The sequence below is a fragment of the Biomphalaria glabrata genome, chromosome 9 (assembly GCF_947242115.1).
Source record: "Biomphalaria glabrata chromosome 9, xgBioGlab47.1, whole genome shotgun sequence".
NCBI lineage: Eukaryota > Metazoa > Mollusca > Gastropoda > Planorbidae > Biomphalaria > Biomphalaria glabrata.
This window is the reverse complement of record NC_074719.1, coordinates 4,155,286-4,175,575: the sequence shown is the minus strand read 5'-3', so window position 1 is coordinate 4,175,575 and position 20,290 is coordinate 4,155,286. Positions and strand designations below refer to the sequence as shown.

Here is a 20,290-nt window from a genome sequence, read left to right as displayed (position 1 = left end):
CATTTGATTCATTTTAAAATAATGTGTTTGTATGTTAGTACAGATGGCTTCTTGGTTATGCAGTATGCGCATTGGACTGTCGTTCTGACTTCTTGAGTTTAAACCGTGCCTGCTGCCATCCACCATCGTTTTGCTGGAGGTTTGGACTAGGAAGTAAATCATCTTCAGCTCTGAATGAATATCCGAAACATTTAAAGCAAAACATTTTACCAAATTAAAAAATTTCTGAGTAAATGTATAATACTAAAGCTTACAATTGAATAGATGTTCAAAAATTGAATTAATTAATGGTCAGTTTTGCAGCTATGTGGTACAGTAGGCTTACTATGTTAGATGAATTAATAGAAAGCTTAAATCATATAATATCATAATATATATATATATATATATGTGTGTTTCATATGGTACCGGTATATAAAGTTAAAAGGAAAGCTGCAGACAATTTATTGTGTTCAGTTATTGCTATAGGCTATTATTTTTTAAATCACTTGGGAGTTGTATCAATGTTAAAACAGGATTCTGTAATTACGCTTCTGAGACTCATGGATACAAAAAAAAAGTGAAGGTCCCCTTTCTGACCTTGTGATCTATATGGCAGACAATGCAAAGATCATTTGATTCTGTGGCCCACAGTTGATGAGGGTGTCATGTGGCCAGCACAACGACCAACCTCTTACTTTTCCCCAACTAATGTCAGGTGCCCATTAGAGCTGGGGGGGGGGGGAGACTTAGAGGCGCCCAAAAGATCCTGAAATTAGAATCCCAGTCTTCACCATTAATCAAACCCAGGACCTCCAGTTCAGAAGCTAAGCGTTTTACCGCTCGGCCACTGCGCCTCGTTCATACATATTTTAAAGATACATAGGGTTGATAGGTCTTAGTGTTATTCTTGAATGCACCGAAGCATGTGGGTTTAGCAGAACACAGTGTGAACCAAAATAAAAGTTCTAAAATTTTGATCTGTATAGGCCCTACTCTATCTATTTCTATATATCTAACTATATCTATCCAACCGTCTCTATTTATATAGCTTATATCTATCTATCTAGTCCAGTGGTTCTCAACCTTTTAGACTCGACAACCCCTTTTAACAATTCTCTACTCGGCGACGACCCCCTATCTACCCCAACCGCAAAACTATTTTCATTCATAAGCATATGTAGGCTGTTATAAAATGGAAATTTCCTATAAGTATCTGTTATGCATTGCCAAAACCTAATGTTCCAATCACGAAACAGTTCGAAATGAAGTTCTTATAAATAGATAGATAGGCCTACATCATTAAATTACAAATCATTGAAACTTTGACCTTGCATACAAGCATCTATTTACTTTTCTATTTCTTATTCTATATAGATTCACCATATTCACGTTACAGACTTAGATGAATATTTGAAAAGCGTGACGGGGCACGGGCAGTGATCGGAACAATTGTAAGCTACATAGCTACATAGTTTGAGTCTGTTTGCTTTACCATATTAGGGATTCTCGGGACATAGCTACTGTCATTTTCTGCATCAAGTCTTAGACTTCTTTAATAAGACTTCATTACTAAAAATCTGGAAAACAATGCTTCAAAAATTACTTATTTGAAATGGAAAAAAAAAAAAATCGCGAGACAGACAAATCGGGATATGACTGCAAAACACTTGATCCAGAGTTAAACTGAGGTCACATCGCTATTATTGAGCTCAATAAACTCTTTCTTTCTCTGGAACTTCTTCATCTTTGACTGTGAATGGACGTCTGGCTAGTGCAAATTACGTCATGTCAGGCGGATTCGGAAAGTTGGATGAAATTTTGTGCACATGCATGCGCAAATGTTCTTTCACAGAATATTATCATTTTATCTGTTTGTCAGGTTCAATGCTATTTTTCTCATCGTCAGCAGATACTGTTGGCAGCATGGAAATATTATTTTCTTCTATTTTCGTTTTACTTGTCACAGGCCTTTGAGCCTCGGGCCGTTGGGGGGTGAGTTCCCTGTACCGTTTCCTCACCACACAACAATTTAAAATCTTAGCAAGAATCAAAAAAAACAAAGAGGGTAAATGAAAACAGAATAAAAAATCTGCTTACTCAAACGCAGGATGAAATTGAAAAAACAGACCTAACCACACAATTTGAAGAGTTATAGGCCTAAAAACATAAATATAGAGGAGCCGAAATCAAATGCAAAAACACAAAGATATCAGAAGGGCCAAACAAATTATACTTGGCGCTAGAACAAAATGCACAAAAAAATAGAAAAAATATTTTTGTTTTGCCAATTTAAACTTCCGTTCAGAAGAATCGATTGCTTCAGTCAACTCTAGCTATGTTAATTTAATCCATACAGTTACGATTTTAGTTACTTGTAAATCTTTTGGCAGTGTCTTTGTTATTAATATTTGCCGATGAATCACACAGTGAGTTCCGATGACTTTTAATAACTCATTTTTTTTTACAAACTTTAAAAGCCAGACCAGCATACTTCCAAAATTGAAGCACCATCTTGTTAACACCACTAATATTTTTCAGAAAAGATTTTCTACTTTACCAAAAATCACATACTTTTGTAATCGTTTCCAGTGATTTGCAAAAACGAAACTCGTCTTTAAAATCAAAATCTTTTTAAATAGGCCACTTGTCTTAACCTTAAAGTTTGGACGTTAAGCATCAAAAGGATGTTGCATTTATTTCGGCTACATAGATTCGGCGTGTAGAATTTCGTTACAAATAAAGCACATGGATTTTCAATTTCTGCTTGAACTATTTTAGTAAAATCATATCGAAATTATATTTTATTTTCTTCACGTTCCAGTGTGCGAGTACCATTGTCATAGGGTGTTCCATAATGAAAATAGTATCTTCAATATCATATGCCATAAACGATGGAGTATTATTAACTTAAACGAAATTGCTTTTTAATTTCGTCACGACGTCACCATTGAAATAATATCCACGATTCGACACTAGTGTAATGTGTGGTAGGCCTATGCATTAGTTTACATTACATTAAAACTTTCAAAAAATAGTTATGCTGCGACTATTAAAATGTTGTTGAGATGATTCTGTGTCAGTTGTTTAAAACATGTCTCCTAGAATGACCCCCAAAAATTGTGACTTCCAATCGAATGTTATTTTTATAATATTACGTTTCTTGCGTTATAATAGACAACAAAACAATCCATGTTTTCGATGGCTTAGGCGACCCCTGGCAAATCGTCAATCGACCCCCATAGGGGTCGAGATCCACAGGTTGAGAACCCCTGATCTAATCTGTCTGCACCTCCAATGGATACAAAAACTAAGTAGAATGTGGCATGTCTGTCGTCAATGTTAGATTTCTCTTTTAGTTGGGGAGGCCGGCCATCGACCCTGCCCCTGGATCCGCCACCGCTTGGTGGCAATAAGAAGACAAGCTTGAGACTTGAGACCGTAGAGAATGTTTAGGCCTACTGTATGACCCTATATGCTCCACGAGGAACACAAAGGACATCATGATGAAGTCATTGGTTTTACTTTCACTGGCTGACACAGGCACACCATTATGAATTCGTCATAGTAGTAAGCCATATAAAACTTACATATAGTGTGAACGAAAATATCATGAATGAATATATTCATATTGTGAAGGAAAATATAATAATAATAATAATCTTTATTGTCCATAAGGAAATTTCACTTACAATTTGTGCATTACACCATTGTGCATTGTGTCTTTACTATCTTAGCTTAGCTTAATCCTTGTGTACTCCCAGAGGAGCATAGGGCCGCAACCACACCTCTCCACCGAACTCGGTTCTGAGCAGCTTTCTTCATCTGCTCCCATGTCATTACAGTACCCTCAGCTTCACTGATGACTGACCTCTTCCAGGTTTGCTTGGGTCTGCCCACTTTCCTCTTTCCTTGTGGGTTCCAGTCAAGTGCCTGCCTTGCAACATTGGTAGCTGGTTTTCGCAGGGTGTGTCCTATCCAGCTCCATTTTCGTTTTGTGATGTCTTGGGCTATGGGCTTTTGTCTAGTTCTCTCCCACAAATCGATAGTAGTTATCTTTTCTGGCCACATAATATCAGGCGTAGGCATCTGTTAACAAAAGTCTGGAGCTTTTACATATTTGTTTTAGTGACTCTCCAAGTTTCTGAACCGTATAGAAGAACAGACTTAACGTTTGTATTATAGATTCGTATCTTGTTATGTAGAGATAGTGCATTAGAGCGCCAGATTGTTTGAAGAGTTGAATAGGCAGACCTAGCTTTATTGATCCGAATTAGTATATCATCATCAGCGCCATCGTCTTTACCAACTCTACTTCCCAGATATGTGAAGTGGTCCATATCAAGGATGTTCTCTCCCTGTAGCATGATTGGGTTCTCTTGTCTGTTGTTGATCCTCATAACTTCTGTTTTCTTTTTGTTGATTAGAAGTCCAGTCTTTTTCGCTATTTCTGAGTGTCTGGTCAGTTTGGTCTGAGCATTTTGTTGTGTATGGGAGAGGAGGCAGATGTCATCGGCGAAATCCAGGTCCTCTAAATGTTGTGTTAGTGTCCATTCTATGCCGCTTTTATTATCTAAGACTGTCTGTCTCATGACCCAATCAATCACCAGCAAAACTATCAAGGGCGAAAGCATACATCCCTGTCTTACTCCTGTTTTTACTTGACATGATGAGTCATCGTATAACTGTTTAATTATATTGGTGAATTTTGTTGGAATTCCGTAGTGATTCATCAGTCTCCAGATTATGTCTCTGTCAATACTGTCGAAGGCTTTCCCAAAATCAACAAAGGTTATGTACAGTGGAGATTGCCACTCGATAGATTGTTCTATGATAATACGTAGTGTAGCAATGTGTTCAGTGCATGATTTCTCCTTACGGAATCCAGCCTGTTCTGGTCTTAGTCTTTTGTCTAGGGCATCTTTTAGGCGTTCCGGTATTATCCTAGTTTGGAAGTCACTCACAAAGGCCGCGGGATTCACATTTGAGCCCAAAAGAAAATCCGCTTCCGGGGACAGACGCAGACGGCGAAAAGAAAATATAAATAGAACGCCTGCGGACAATGATTATGCTTGCCCTGGTTATGGCAAAATATGTAGGTCGCAGCTGGGGCTGAGCATCCACGGGAAATACTGCATTCCCCACTAATCTTCGGACTCGAAGACAAGTTTTATTATTCAGATGTGGCATGATATTGCATAAAATCGACAAATCCCACAGTCATTAGAGGTCGTCCTAATGGGGCAACCGCTTTGATTTATCCGTCATAAACATGTCAACTATTTTACAAATAACGTTTTAGCACTTTTTCTCGGACAAACCAGGGCACGTGACTGTCAAAGAGAACGTGTTCGTATTTCTGTCAGAAAATCTAACCAGGGCACATCACTGTCAAGGAGAACGTGTTCGTATTTCTGTCAGAAAATCTATCAGGGCACATCATTATCAAAGAGAACGTGTTCGTATTTCTGTCAGAAAATCTAACCAGGGCACATCACTGTCAAAGAGAAAGTGTTCGTATTTCTGTCAGAAAATCTAACCAGGGCACATCACTGTCAAGGAGAAAGTGTTCGTATTTCTGTCAGAAAATCTAACCAGGGCACATCACTGTCAAGGAGAAAGTGTTCGTATTTCTGTCAGAAAATCTAACCAGGGCACATCACTGTCAAGGAGAAAGTGTTCGTATTTCTGTCAGAAAATCTAACCAGGGCACATCACTCTCAAGGAGAACGTATTCGTGTTTCGGTCAGAAAATCTTTGCCGTCGAAAAATGTCTTGATTTCTCGCTTAAAATGAATAAATCGGTAGCTTACCCTCACAGAAGACATTTAGTCTCTTCTTGGTTAATGTCTTAATTCGTCCATCTTTCAATTTTAAGACAGAAGTTTCTACATTATAAATGATAAAGTCAACTTTCATTTTCTTCGGTTTTACCTTTTTATTAAGGTACTAATGACACGTACCATTCAGATTTATGTACCACACCGAAACACGTTACACACATGGCAATGATGGTATCAAGGACACGACCAACTCAAGACAGGTCAGGATAGGAAAATTTCAAGAACAAACAAGCAAAATAATTTTAAAAAAAATACTTTTATTGGAAAAACTTATATCAATTAGGGCCTAATTAATTTTGGATCAGTCATGTAACGTAATTATTTTGTTGTAATAATAATAGCCTAAGACGACAATTTATAAAGGGGACTAAATCAGCTTTAATTAAGTAGGCTATTCCCCTTTTGTCTGATATACTAAACAAACTAATTTATTACCAGTAAATAAATGCTCCTTCTTCCCTAGTGCTATTAGAGCATGGAATGGGTTGCCTGGGCCAGCCAGGAAAACCAGTGATTTGGCAGAATTTAGGTCATTGGTTAACATGCATGACTAGATGCATATGCCACGTATAATACGTAATCATCTTTTTTTTTTTAAAGTAACGTCTGTATTGTATAAGTTAATTGATCAATTGTTATGCTTGCCCTGGGGCTGCGTAGCCACGGGAAATAACCCTACTGCATTCCTCATTATCGAAAACAATTTAAGTCTAATCATTATTAATTAACTAATTGGTTAATTTTATAAAACTGATTCATGCTTTGTCAGGTAAAAGAAATAATATTCAGCAAAATTTCTGCTTGATCTGAGATTGGGTGTCGTAGAAATAGCGTGTACAAACTTTAGGTCAGACAGAGTTGGTGTCCCTAGGCTTTGTAAAAAATAACAGAAACAAGAGGAAAATGAATATTAGTGCACCATTGAATAAAATGTTTACTGTAAAATGTTCTACATGTTTCGGATGTTCCTTCAGAGTTGAAGATAATTACTTCCTATTCCAAACCTCCCGCAGGACGACGGGGGATGGGAGCGGGCAGGGTTTGAACCCTGGACCATCGATAAATCTGAACGACAGTCCAGCGCGCAAACCGAATGACCAGGCAGCCATCATTCTAAGAACGATTGAGAGATCCAACTTAAGGAAAGATGTTTTTTTTAAACATTATGCTGACGTTTCGGTGGGCCGGATAGCATCGCGGGTCGTATTTTGGGCATTACTGCAATACATAATACCTATATATGATATTGATATATATATATATATATATATATATATATATATATATATATATATATATATATATATATATATTCTAGATCAGTGTTACCCAGACTTGCTCATCCTGCGGGCCATTTTAATTTCCAACAGTCTTGTCGTGGGCAACATCAACGAAAAGATACAAAAACACACACACACACACAAACGAAATGTAAATAGCCTGAAACTATTAGAAAGTAGAAACCTGTGGATCTAGTACCCGTAGTTTAACTATCTTTTATTAGCGGCTAGAATCAAGAAGGCCGTTTTATGTTGTTCTATTTTTAATACAGATATTTCTTAATGGAACAAGCTTGTTGGCTTTTTATAATGTTCCGCAAACAATTAAAGATCAGTGCGGGAATAGAGTTACAACAATATTCTACATTCAGAGTCCCATCTCATAACATATGTTTGTTTGTAAAATGTTTTACATGTTTCGGATGTTCCTTCAGAGTTGAAGATAGTTTACTTCCTAGTCCAAACCTCCCGCAGGACGACGGGGAATGGGAGCGGGCAGGGTTTGAACCCTCGACCGTCGATAAATCCGAACGACAGTCCAGCGCGCAAACCGCACGACCAGGCAGCCATCCATATAAATGTTAAAGGCCATGGTAACGATCCATTAGAGAAAAAATTAGAGCCCCTAACTTAGGTGAAGATAAATTTTTCAACCACTTAATGTTATACACAACTTTTTGGCGTCGCGAGGGGTCACGGCCGGAGGGAACCACATCACTTGCTGGCCGTATTTTTGGGCATCACTGATCTAGATATATGAACAGAACACTGTGGCCCTTGAAGTAAAGTTGAGAGCAGTATTGACAAGGGAGATCAATCTGGTTTATTTGTAACTTAACCAAGACAACAAAATATCATTGACTTAGATCTCGATCCAAAAAATAAATAAATTAGAAATGGTATATAGATCTACAATCTAGATCTAGAAGTCTATATATCTATGTTCTATAAAGCATTTTCATCTTCTTTCATTCTTAGATTCTATTATACATTTTTATGGGTTATATGAATATATCTAGAAATACCGGTACCATAACTTAATCCATCATTATCATAAGATGATAAGGGCCGTAAGTCGTAAAGGCTAAAGCTAAGGGCAGTAACTTCAGTAAGGCCCTAATTATAATTTATAATAGGCTAAGGTAAGTGTCTCATAAAAATTCAAATATTATAAGTTAATATAACATTAACAATAATTCAATAATAATGATATTATTATATTAGTCTTCTTAGTCTTTAATAATTTCTTGCCTGCAGAATCTAGTCTAGTCTCATTACCAGTATTTGATTATATATTTATTAAATTAGTATATCTGTATATGTTATATGATAATATTACTCCAATATTATATATGATTATGATATATTAGATGAAGATGATATAGATATAGATAGAAATTGACAGATTAATATAGATATCTAGAATTTTTAAAATCTAGATTGTAGTTCTAGAGTTAATTAAGTTAATAACTCAGTGACAGCTAACAAACACCAGTCCTCTTACTTATCTTATATAATACAGTGATTACAGACGTTACTTCAGTCAAAAAAAAAAGATGATTACATCCTATGCATCATGCATTCAGTGATGCATATTAACCAATGACTTAAATTCCTCTTCTACTCCCACCAACAAATGACTTTAACTAAATAAACTCTCATACAAGGACAACTAAAATTAAAAGCATTACAATAAAAATCATGTGTACTGGTACTGTTCACATTCATCTTGGGAATATAAAAAATGAATAAAATAAACACCTATCACTCTTAGTATTAATAGCCGGAGATGTAGAAACCCAGGACCTAGATCTAAAGATAGATTATCATAGATGCAACATCTGTAAAAAAGTATGCACCATGAAACAGAAAGCCAATCAATGTGACACCTGTGATGAAAGGTACCATTCATCATGTCTCAATAAAAATACATCAGTGTAATATGCATTAGGCAACAAAGATCCATCATGGCACTGTGTACCGTGTGGGTTACCTCAGTTTACATCAGGACTGATGACTCCTTTGATTTAGACACTTGTAACCCATACAACATCCTAAACACCATCCCTAACCAAACTCACCAATCACTAGCCAGATCCACTCCTGTTAAAACTGCTAAAACTTATAAAACACTCATTAAAGAAACCTACTTATGCAGTAATACCAAAGTACCGGTACTTTAAAACCTTAGTGATAAATTTTCAAAACATTAGAAACAAATCAGCAGACTTAGAAATCTTATTAGAATGTGAGAAACCAGACATAATTGCAGGAACAGAAACTTGGCTACATCCTGAAATTTATAATGCTGAAATTTTCAATACCGGTAGTGATTATGAAATATTTAGAAAAGATAGGACTGATAGTCATGGAGGAGTTCTTTTAGCAATAAAAAAACACTCTTATAATAGAAGAAATTACCTTACCTAACTCAAAAAATAGAGAATAAACATGTTGTAAAATTAACACCACCTCATAGTAGGCAGTATCTACAGACCACCTAATTCTAGTTTAGAGGACATACAAGAACTATGCAATCAGTTAACTACACTTAAAGAAAAAAATAAAAATACAGTATTTTGAATAATGGGTGACTTAAACCTACCTGATATAAATTGGAAAACACTAACCATAGAGAAACACCAAAACCTTAAGAACATAAATGAGCTTTTCATAGAAACGTTACACTACCTAAGTTTATATCAAATCATTAAAAAAAAACAACTAGATTAAACAACACAACAGATCTCTTCTTAACCTATAGACCTGGATTAGTGGTAGAATATGATATTTTCCCTGGTCTATCAGACCATGATATCATTAAAATACACAGTCAGATAAAAGCAGTAGCCCATATAAAACCCCCCCAAAAAAATCTTATTCTGGAACAAATGCAACCTAACACAACTACACCAAGCTGCATTAAACTTTCAACAAACATTCTTATCAGAAAAAAAGATTAACCAACCAGTCAATGGTTTTTGGAATTTCATTAAAAACTATCTCAAAAACATTATAGAAAATCATAAACCAACTAAATACACATCAAACAAAATAAATAAATGCTGGTTTAATAATAGATTAAAGAAGCTCTGTTAACAGAAGGAAAACCTATAAAGAAAATTTAAAGAAACTAAGGCAGACAGAGTTTATAAAAAGTACCAGGTATATTAAATTAAACAACTAACCAAAAAGTAAGCAGACAGCTGCTGAGTAAATACATAAACAATGTAATATCTAAGGATAACAACAAAAACCTATGGTCATACATATTAGTCTAAGAAAATGGAAACAACAGGCATAGCATAATTAAAGGAGAAGATACCTTAACACATAATGATAATGAAACTAAAACAAACATCCTAAATAAATACTTTGCATTGATCAGCTTTCTCAGCCCTAGGAGACAAAGACATATTACTTATTTGAACCAAGTAGACAACATGAAAAGGGAATCCAAAAACTATTAGCAAACATTTAACAGAATAAAGCATCTGGACCTGATGGTATTCCAGCTAGATTACTCAAAGAACTGAGCAATGAGCTAGCACCAGTGTTCAAAATACATTTTCAGGCATCTCTTAACTAGGGCAGAATACCAAGGGACTGGAAAGAAGCTAATGTCACCCTCCCCCCATTTAAAAAAGGAGAAAAATCTGACCCAGGAAACTACAGACCATTATCACTAACCAGCATCACATGTAAAATCCTAGAACACATAATATGAAGACCTAGACAAACATAATGTTTTTACTCGATACCAACATGGCTCTAGGAAATATAGATCATGTGAAACACAACTAATAGGACTAATTGATGATTTTTGAAAAGTTTAGATAATAGTGAGCAAATAGATGCTATCTTATTAGATTTTTCCAAGGCTTTTGACAAGTTTACCACCATGGTTTGCTTAAAAAATTAAAATATTTTGGCATTGATGGTCCATTACATCAGTGTATTAAGGATTATTTGATAGGGAGAGAACAAACTGTAATAATAAATGGCTCTAAACCAACACCAATAACAGTAAATTCAGGTGTACCACAAGAAACAGTATTGGGTCCACTACTATTTTAAATTTACATTAATGATTTACCAAATCGCATTAGTTCAGGAACAAAAGTCAGATTATTCGCAGACGATTGCATAATATAGAGAACAATAAAAACAACACAAGATACAGAAATGTTACAAAGAGATTTAGATGAATTACAGAAATCGAATCAAATTGGAGCATGTCTTTCCTCCCAGAATAAATGTCAGTTTTAAGAGTAACAAAAAAACTAAAACAAATTAATTCCACATATATTATTCATGGTAAACCAGTAACACTGACTAAAAATGCAAAATACTTAGGTGTTATTTCTGTTTATAGTTGGAATCTGATTAGTGAGTTAGGTCAATATTTACTGGTTTTGATCAATTTATTTGCGGCAAACAATGATTTTTTTAACTGCTGGAACATTAAGTACACCCTTTTTATAGTCTTAAGACTTATTATTGAGATTTAATTCTAATTCAACATCTAGACCTATATAGATCTAAAAGCATTAGGATAACCAACTCTAGAAAAACAAATCTTAATCCACACCCTCTCTGACCATAAAGTAAATAGACTGTGTCCAACTGATTTTAACTACCTGGTCAGCTAGACATACACATGTAGGCCTAGTGTACTTTATGACTGTATGACGTACATATGTAGTCGATGATATTACAAGACTACCCTGCATTTTTTCATTATGCATTATGAAATAGTGTTTGCTTAATGTGGAGTGGTCAGACAAGAAAATAACACACTGGCGGGGCTAGTCAAGCATGTTTGTAGATATATATTTACACTAAAATAGTTACACACCCTCCCAGCCCAGAAAGTAAATAAACGGTGTGTCCGACTGATTTTAACAACCTGGCCAGATAGACGTACAAGTGTAGGCCTATATAGTGTACTGAGTGTGCAGTCCATAATGACAAGACCACCCTGTTTTTTTTCCCTTGTGTATTTAACGGTTATGCAATAGTGTTAGTTGTATTTTTAGAAAATAGCACATCAGCATGGTTAGTCAAGCATGCATTTTACTCTATAAAATAGTTCTACAGGTCAAATGTTTTTAAAACTCCAAATATTTCGTTTCTATTTCTTTGGTATCTAATTGAAATTCTAAATCTATGTTATTTATTGAGATTTTAAACTTTACCGGTATAAGTAAGATTTTCTGTTATATAATATTATAAGTTAATATAAAAAAAATTGTTTAAAAAAAGGGTACCATTCTTTTCTACAGGTTTTAATTTAAAGCAAAAAAATACAAGCACACATATTTATTTAGACATTTTTTTTATTTTATTGTGCATTAACATCTATGTAAGAAACATATTCTTTATTACTGACTTTATTATGGATAAATATTACTAGAATGTTAAAAGAATAAGATTGAACCGCACCGTAGGTATAAAGTCGGATGATTATATCTATATATAGGTCTAGTAGTTCAACACCCCCCCCCCCCCCCAAAAAAAAAAAAGTTCTGAAAAGTTTGTTATAGTTTAATTAATTTTCTTTAGTTTAGTTTAACCATATATTTGAAATTCATGAACTAATAGCTTAACTACTTTATTTTAGTTGAAAACTAGTTTTAGTTTAACTTTTAAAAGTTAGTTTAGTTCCCATCACTAGAGACTCATAACAAATGAATATTCACATTTGACTAAAGAAACACCTTTAGTAAAATCACTAAATTTAGAAAGCCTTCAGGATAGAAGACTCAAAAGTAAAGTAGCAATTATACATAAAACACTGAACCATAATCTTCAAATACAAAAACAAAATTTAATAAAATACTCAGAAAGACACAAAGATAAAGGCACATTCCTCGTCCCATATGCTAGAACAAATGTGTACAAATGCTCTTTCTTCTTTAGTGCTATTAGAGCATGGAATGGGTTGCCTGAGCTAGACAAGAAAACCAGTGACTTGGCAGAATTTAGGTAATTGTTTAATATGCATGACCCCTAGGACATAATCATCTTCTTTTTTGAAGTAACGTCTGTATCATATCAGATAAGAATATATATAACTCTTTCATACCTAAATAGCAACACAGAAAGAACACATTAACTCTTGCCATACCTGCCCCTGACAGCTACATTCTACTTATTCAAAAAAATGTAGATTTAACAAAAAAATTTATAATGTTTATATTACACATTTCTTTAAATTATTTTTTGGGATGTCAGCGGAAAATTTTGGATTATGAAAGTGGCACATGGGTCAAAAACGTTTGTGAACCACTCGTTCAGTCTGTCTTATCTCTGCCTGTGGTATCGTCTGGGGCATAGGCTATCATCCAACTTCTAATCATCTTGGTTTTGTGTAAGTCTCTCCAACTGTCCCCCACATAATGGCTATCTGCTTGGCATCTGCAAAAAATTTCAGTGCCATGTATTTCTCCCCCATTTTCTTGAAGGTACTAGGGGATAGCTTGTCAACTATTGTTGGATGCAGACTTGCAAAGGGTGTGGCCTGTCCATCTCTAGTATCTCTGAAGGATAATAATACTACTACTATTTATAGAGCTGTTAACAAACATGAGCTAGGCTCAATTAATTTAAATTTTTCTTTTCTTGACAACAGGAATATTAAATGTAGCTGAAAGTCAGACCTCGATAGTATTACATGATGACAGACACAGAGCTCGATTCTTTTAATCTAAACAATTTATTAAAACATGTGAAGGAAGAAGTGGACGAAGCAGTTACTGTAACACAAACCTGTGAAAATGAAGATTTCAAAGCATCTGTAATAAAAATGGAGAAAAAAGAATTGGAAGGAGACGTGTATACCCATCATTCAGAAAATTGTTATTCTGAAAAATCTTGTAATGTAAATCTTGGGCATGAGGTATTTCCATAATGATATTATTATTATTATAGCTTTTATATAGTGCTACTTTCATGCTTATAGCATGCTCAGAGCGCTTTTGGTCCAATCTCATTTGTGGACCGGTGGGGGGTATCTAGGAGTTGGTTTTCCATGCTGCCTTTAGGCGCTCAGTAAACACAACTCTGCCCGAGTCGGGTGTCGAACCTCGAGCCCCCTTCTAGGTAGCCAAGCCAAGTTCAAGCGCACTTGGCCTCTTGACCACGCTTCCCATGATATCAGTGTATTGTGACATATAAACATCTTTTTGCTAATGTTATACATAGTTTAAAATTATTTTGTTTTTCAAATTGAGAGAGAGCTAAAAAAAAAATCTTGCACAATAACCTTTGTCACTTGTGAAGGCTTAGTGGCTGAGTGGTAAAGCACTTAGCATTTGAACCAAAGGGTTCTGGGTTTAAACCCTGGTGAGGACTGGGATTTTTTTTTTTGGGATCTTAAGAGTACATCTGAGTTCACCCAGCACTTAACATTAGTAGGGGAAAAGTTAAGTTGGTAGGTTGTTGTGTTGGCCACATGACACCCTTGTTTACCATGGGCCACAGAATCGGGTGTCGAACCTCGAGCCCCCTTCTAGGTAGCCAAGCCAAGTTCAAGCGCACTTGGCCTTTCGACCACGCTTCCCATGATATCAATGTATTGTGACATATAAACATCTTTTTGCCAATGTTATACATAGTTTTAAATTATTTTGTTTTTCAAATTGAGAGAGAGCTAAAAAAAAATCTTGCACAATAACCTTTGTCACTTGTGAAGGCTTAGTGGCTGAGTGGTAAAGCACTTAGCATTTGAACCAAAGGGTTCTGGGTTTAAACCCTGGTGAGGACTGGGATTTTTTTTTTGGGATCTTAAGAGTACATCTGAGTTCACCCAGCACTTAACATTAGTAGGGGAAAAGTTAAGTTGGTAGGTTGTTGTGTTGGCCACATGACACCCTTGTTTACCATGGGCCACAGAATATCAACAAATGACCTTTACATCATCTGCAAAGTAGACTGTATGGTCTGAAAGGGGAATTATTTGTCACTTGTATATCAACTGGTGACCACTTTGATAGATCTGTTTTGTTAGTTTTACATGTTTGGGATGTTTCTTCAGAATTGAAGATTATTACATTCTAGCCCAAACTTCCCAGCAAGGCGATGAATGATGGCAGACTGAGTTGGAACCTGGTATCATCATTCTATGTCTCGGATGCAAAAAAAAAAAATTTGTTCAGGGTTTAAAATAAAAAGTTAGTATAAAACTTAGCTTTGTTAGGTTAACTAAATCTTGAGATCTAGTCTTTAGAAAAATTCTATCTTCAAAAAAAAAAAAAAAAAAAAGGACCAAGATTAACCTAACTTGTTTATTGTGTAAAATATATGTAGTATTGTTTATTTATTTTTTTCTGAGCTACCTATCAATGTATTTTTTTTCTCACAGGATGATTCTATAAAGCAAGAGATGACCAATGGTACAGACAGTAATAAACCTTGGTGCTTGGCTTCAGGATTATTGGCTGTGTCAATGAAGACAAACAACAGTCTTTATCCTGTACCTATTGTTATGCCAAATTCCACTCGACCTGGTCACACATATGGTTCAGAAGTTTCTGTGAGTCAGGTAAATGATTATTGACTTAAAAGAAAGTTTAGTAGAAATTTCAGTTTGCAAGTTGCTTAGTTGGTACCAAAATTGTCCATTAAAAGGAACTAATAGGATTTTTTCATTTTTATTACTGAAAGAGCTCTCTGCCACCTATTAAATCTCCATACAGTGAAACATGGTCATCCTAATCGTGGCAAAAAAAATCCTGAATATCTCCGGATTTTTAAAAATTAGGTGGCAAGATAAAATAACCAATGAGGAAGTGCTGCAAAAAAAGCAGGACATCCACGCTGTCATCAGCAGTAGACACCTTGGCTAGCTTGGTCACGTTCATAGAATGCCACAAGCTTGACTTCCACAAGACCGTCTGTATGGAGATTTAATAGGTGGCAGGAGAGCCACTGGTCACTTTTAGATATACTGATGTATGTAAATGTGAGAGTAGACACCTTAGCTAGCTTGGTCACGTTCAAAGAATGCCACAAGCTTGACTTCCACAAGACCGTCTGTATGGAGATCTAATAGGTGGCAGGAGAGCCACTGGTCACTTTTAGATATACTGATGTAAGTAACTGCGAGAGTAGACACCTTGGCTAGCTTGGTCACGCTCATAGAATGCCACAAGCTCGACTTCCACAAGACCGTCTGTATGGAGATCTAATAGATGGCAGGAGAGCCGCTGGTCACTTTTAGATATACTGATGTATGTAAATGCGAGAGTAGACACCTTGGCTAGCTTGGTCACGCTCATAGAATGCCACAAGCTTGACTTCCACAAGACCGTCTGTATGGAGATCTAATAGATGGCAGGAGAGCCACTGGTCACTTTTAGATATACTGATGTATGTAAATGCGACATGAAACTCTTCAAAATTGACACAAACAGTTGGAAAAAAGAATCACTGGATAGATCCATAGTGAAAGCAAGCATAAAGAGAAAGAAGGGAGAAAGTGCAACAGCGCCTGGTGATTACACATGATAATCAAATGTGTAATTTCTACACTTCCTTTGTCCCATTCATAAGGTCCACACTATTTCTTTGTTTTTCCCCTTCTCTTGCAAGTAGCTTACTAGGTGGTCAGCAGAATAAAAGTCATTTTTTTAAATTTTCACTTGAAGAAAAAAAAATTTGCTTTTGAAAGGAAAAATATAAAATAAGAAACAAAAGATAATCAGTTTAGAAATTGAAAAATCTGAGACAAAAGATTTTTATTAGCCCTAGCTCTATAAATTCCTAGATACTATTTGTACATAAAAACAATTTTTATAGATATTTTATTTTTTATTCATATATATATATATATATGTATATATATATATATATATATATATATATATATATATATATATATATATATGCTGGTAAAATCATTGGCAAAAAACAAACCTCATTTGGGCAGTTGTTTGAGACAAACATCTATAAAAAAGCTAACAAGATCCTCGAAATAAAGAATCACCCTTTGTGTCAGGATTTTGTGATTTTACCATCACAAAAGAGATACAAGACACTGATAGCAAAGACAAACAGACACAAACACTCTTTTGTTCCCCTGGCAATCAAATCATTAAATAAGAACAATCTGGTATAAACTTTGTCACATGTAAATTATGAGTGAGTCTGGTGTGAATGTACATTTTGGTTTCTTATAGTTATAATGTTTTTTGTTTGGTGTAATGCACAAATTGTAAGACAAATTTCCATACAGATAATAAAGATTATTATTATTATGTTAGAAATGAACGAGTAGTCATTCTCTGGCGCTGCCAGGGTCGAGTTTCGCTAAAGAGAAACAAAATTCATTGTAGTCCCTTTAACAGTTTCCACTGAGGAATTTTCTGGTGATGTGGCAGGTCTGCAGCAGTACCGCCCTCTGACAGGCAATGAAGATGTTCCTAGGAATGTTAAGGGCCTTGATTATTATATATATATATATATATATATGTTTTTTTTTGTTTTTTTTACAGGACTTTAAGAAAGAAAAGAAAACGACTTCAGAAGTAAATATACCCACTGAAAACATACAAGATCAAATTGAAGGAAGTCATTCTAAAGAAATACAAACATCTTGTCATCAAGCTAGAAAAAAACACAAATGCCAGATATGTCTTAATGAATTTGCTAAACCTTCTTATTTAAAAATACACCAGCAAATTCATACTGGAGAAAAGCCGTTCAAATGTCAAATATGTCTAAAAGAATTTTCTCAATCTGCTAATTTAAAAACCCACCAAGTGATTCATACTGGGGAAAAACGGTTTAAATGTCAAATATGTCTAAAAGAATTTTCTCAATCTGCAAATTTAAAAACCCACCAAGTGATTCATACTGGAGAAAAACGGTTTAAATGTCAAATATGTCTAAAAGAATTTTCTCTATCTGCAAATTTAAAAACCCACCTAGTTACTCATACTGGGGAAAAACGGTTTAAATGTGAAATATGCCAAAAAGTATTTAGCCATTCTGCATCTTTGAAAAATCACCAAGTGATTCATAGTGGAGAAAAGTCGTTCAAATGTCAAATATGTCTAAAAGAATTTTCTCAATCTGAAATTTTAAAAACCCACCAAGTGATTCATACTGGGGAAAAACGGTTTAAATGTGAAATATGTCTAAAAGAATTTTCTCAATCTGCAAATTTAAAAAGCCACCAAAGGATTCATACTGGGGAAAAACGGTTTAAATGTGAAATATGCCTAAAAGTATTTAGCCATTCTGCATCTTTGAAATATCACCAAGTCATTCATAGTGGAGAAAAGCCCTTCAAGTGTGAAATATGTCTAAAAGAATTTTCTCAATCTGCAAATTTAAAAACCCACCAAGTGATTCATACTGGGGAAAAACGGTTTAAATGTGAAATATGTCTAAAAGAATTTTCTCAATCTGCAAATTTAAAAACCCACCAAGTGATTCATACTGGGGAAAAACTGTTTAAATGTGAAATATGCCTAAAAGTATTTAGCCGTTCTGCATCTTTGAAATATCACCAAGTGATTCATACTGGGGAAAAACGGTTTAAATGTGAAATATGTTTTAAACAATTTTCATATTCCTCAACTTTGAAAAATCACCAGCTGATTCATACTAGCGAAAAAAACATTTAAATGTGAAATATGTCTAAAAGAATTCTTTATAATATCACACTTAAAAAATCACCAGCTGATTTATACTGGCGAAAAAACATTTAAAATCCCAAATATGTCAAAGCTATTTACTAGACCTTCAGGGTTAAAGCAGCACTTACTGGTTCATGCTTGTGAAAAACCATTCAAATGTCAACTATGTCAAAAAGGATTTACTACTTCTAGAGATTTGAAACTTCACCAAGTTATACATACTGGGGAAAAACCATTTAAATGTCTGGTTCATACTTGTGAAAAACCATTCAAATGGCAACTATGTTTAAATGGATTTACTACTTCTAAAGATTTAAAAATTCACCAAGTAATCCATAATGGTGAAAAAACATTTGAAATGTCAAATACTGATATGTCAAAAGGGATTCACTAGATCTTCAAACTGTTGAAAAAAAAAAAGCATTAAAATGTTAAAAAGGAAGGATTCTTACTTCTCTATGCTTGAACAAACACTTCAGGAAGTGGACTGTCATTGTTATTATCACAACTACCTTAAGCATATGAACAGGAGACTCAGACATATCATGGAAACATGATCCTAGTCATCTGTTAAAACCATCTGTACCTGAGAATGGCTTGCATACTTTACCCTAATGAATGACAGATTGGAATGACGGATGAAAAGTAAAATGAAACTTGATAATTATACCAGTTTTCCTAAAGATTTCTATTGACATATGAGAGGACAAACAATTGAAGAACATAATTAAGACTAATGATAGAAAAACCTACAAGTGAAATCAAAGATTCTAAAACAAGAGCTTAGATAAAGCCGTTACTATTTAGTACAAGAGATGAGGACACTGAAACTGCCAACTATTCGAACTACCAAAACAAAAATAGTTGTAGACCTATGGTTCCAGAACTTGTTGTGCCAGTCAAGATAACCAGGAGTGGACAAGCTGTCCATTCCCTAAGTAGCCATCAACCTTAAGAACTTTAAAAAGGAAGAATCTAATAAGATCTTAAAAAGGAAAGTTGGGATAAATTGTATATTACATTAGGCCTATTTCTTATTGATGTATTGTGAAAACTACTACTATGTATTAAAATAGTGACTTTTAATGTCTTTTCTTACCGAAGAGGAAGTCTCTATTAATTCATTCTTTGGGTTACTAGACTACATTAAACAAGTTAATTGGTCAGGATAAGTCAGCAGGTTGGAAGTGATCAGTTGATCAAAAATATATATATATATATATACACAAAATAAGTATCTACACCATAAATCAATTAATGTCTTTAATGCATACCAATATGACTTTAGGAAATTTAGGTCCTGTGAAACTCAATAGGTCTAATTGATAACTTTCCAAAGGGCTTAGATTTTTATTAGACAGGCATTTGGCAAAGTTCACCACAATACCTTCACTTAGAAAAAGTAAAATATTGTGGCATAACTGGTTTATTACACCAATGGATTCAACTGATAGGTAGAGAACAAACTACACCAATAATGGTAAAGTCAGGAACTATTTGCGTTGATAACAGAATTTATAAAACAAATAAAACAGCAACAACG

At 34.7% G+C, this 20,290-nt stretch overlaps 1 protein-coding gene across 2 annotated transcripts; it reads left to right on the top strand.

Moving 5' to 3' along the window:
- The first annotated feature begins 7,935 nt into the window (after positions 1-7,935).
- Positions 7,936-19,850, top strand: LOC106052067 (zinc finger protein 235-like). 2 transcript variants are annotated; one of them, XM_056040412.1, is made up of 4 exons: positions 7,936-8,244; positions 13,737-14,003; positions 15,468-15,647; positions 17,599-19,850. In XM_056040412.1, the coding sequence occupies exons 2-4, from the start codon at positions 13,779-13,781 to the stop codon at positions 18,733-18,735; spliced, it is 1,542 nt and encodes a 513-aa protein (XP_055896387.1). In that variant the 5' UTR covers positions 7,936-8,244; positions 13,737-13,778; the 3' UTR covers positions 18,736-19,850. The 2 variants fall into 2 exon arrangements, with proteins under 2 accessions (XP_055896387.1, XP_055896388.1); XM_056040413.1 differs by lacking the exon at positions 7,936-8,244 and adding an exon at positions 15,164-15,276 and having other exon boundaries at positions 13,863-14,003.
- The last annotated feature ends 440 nt before the right edge of the window (positions 19,851-20,290 follow it).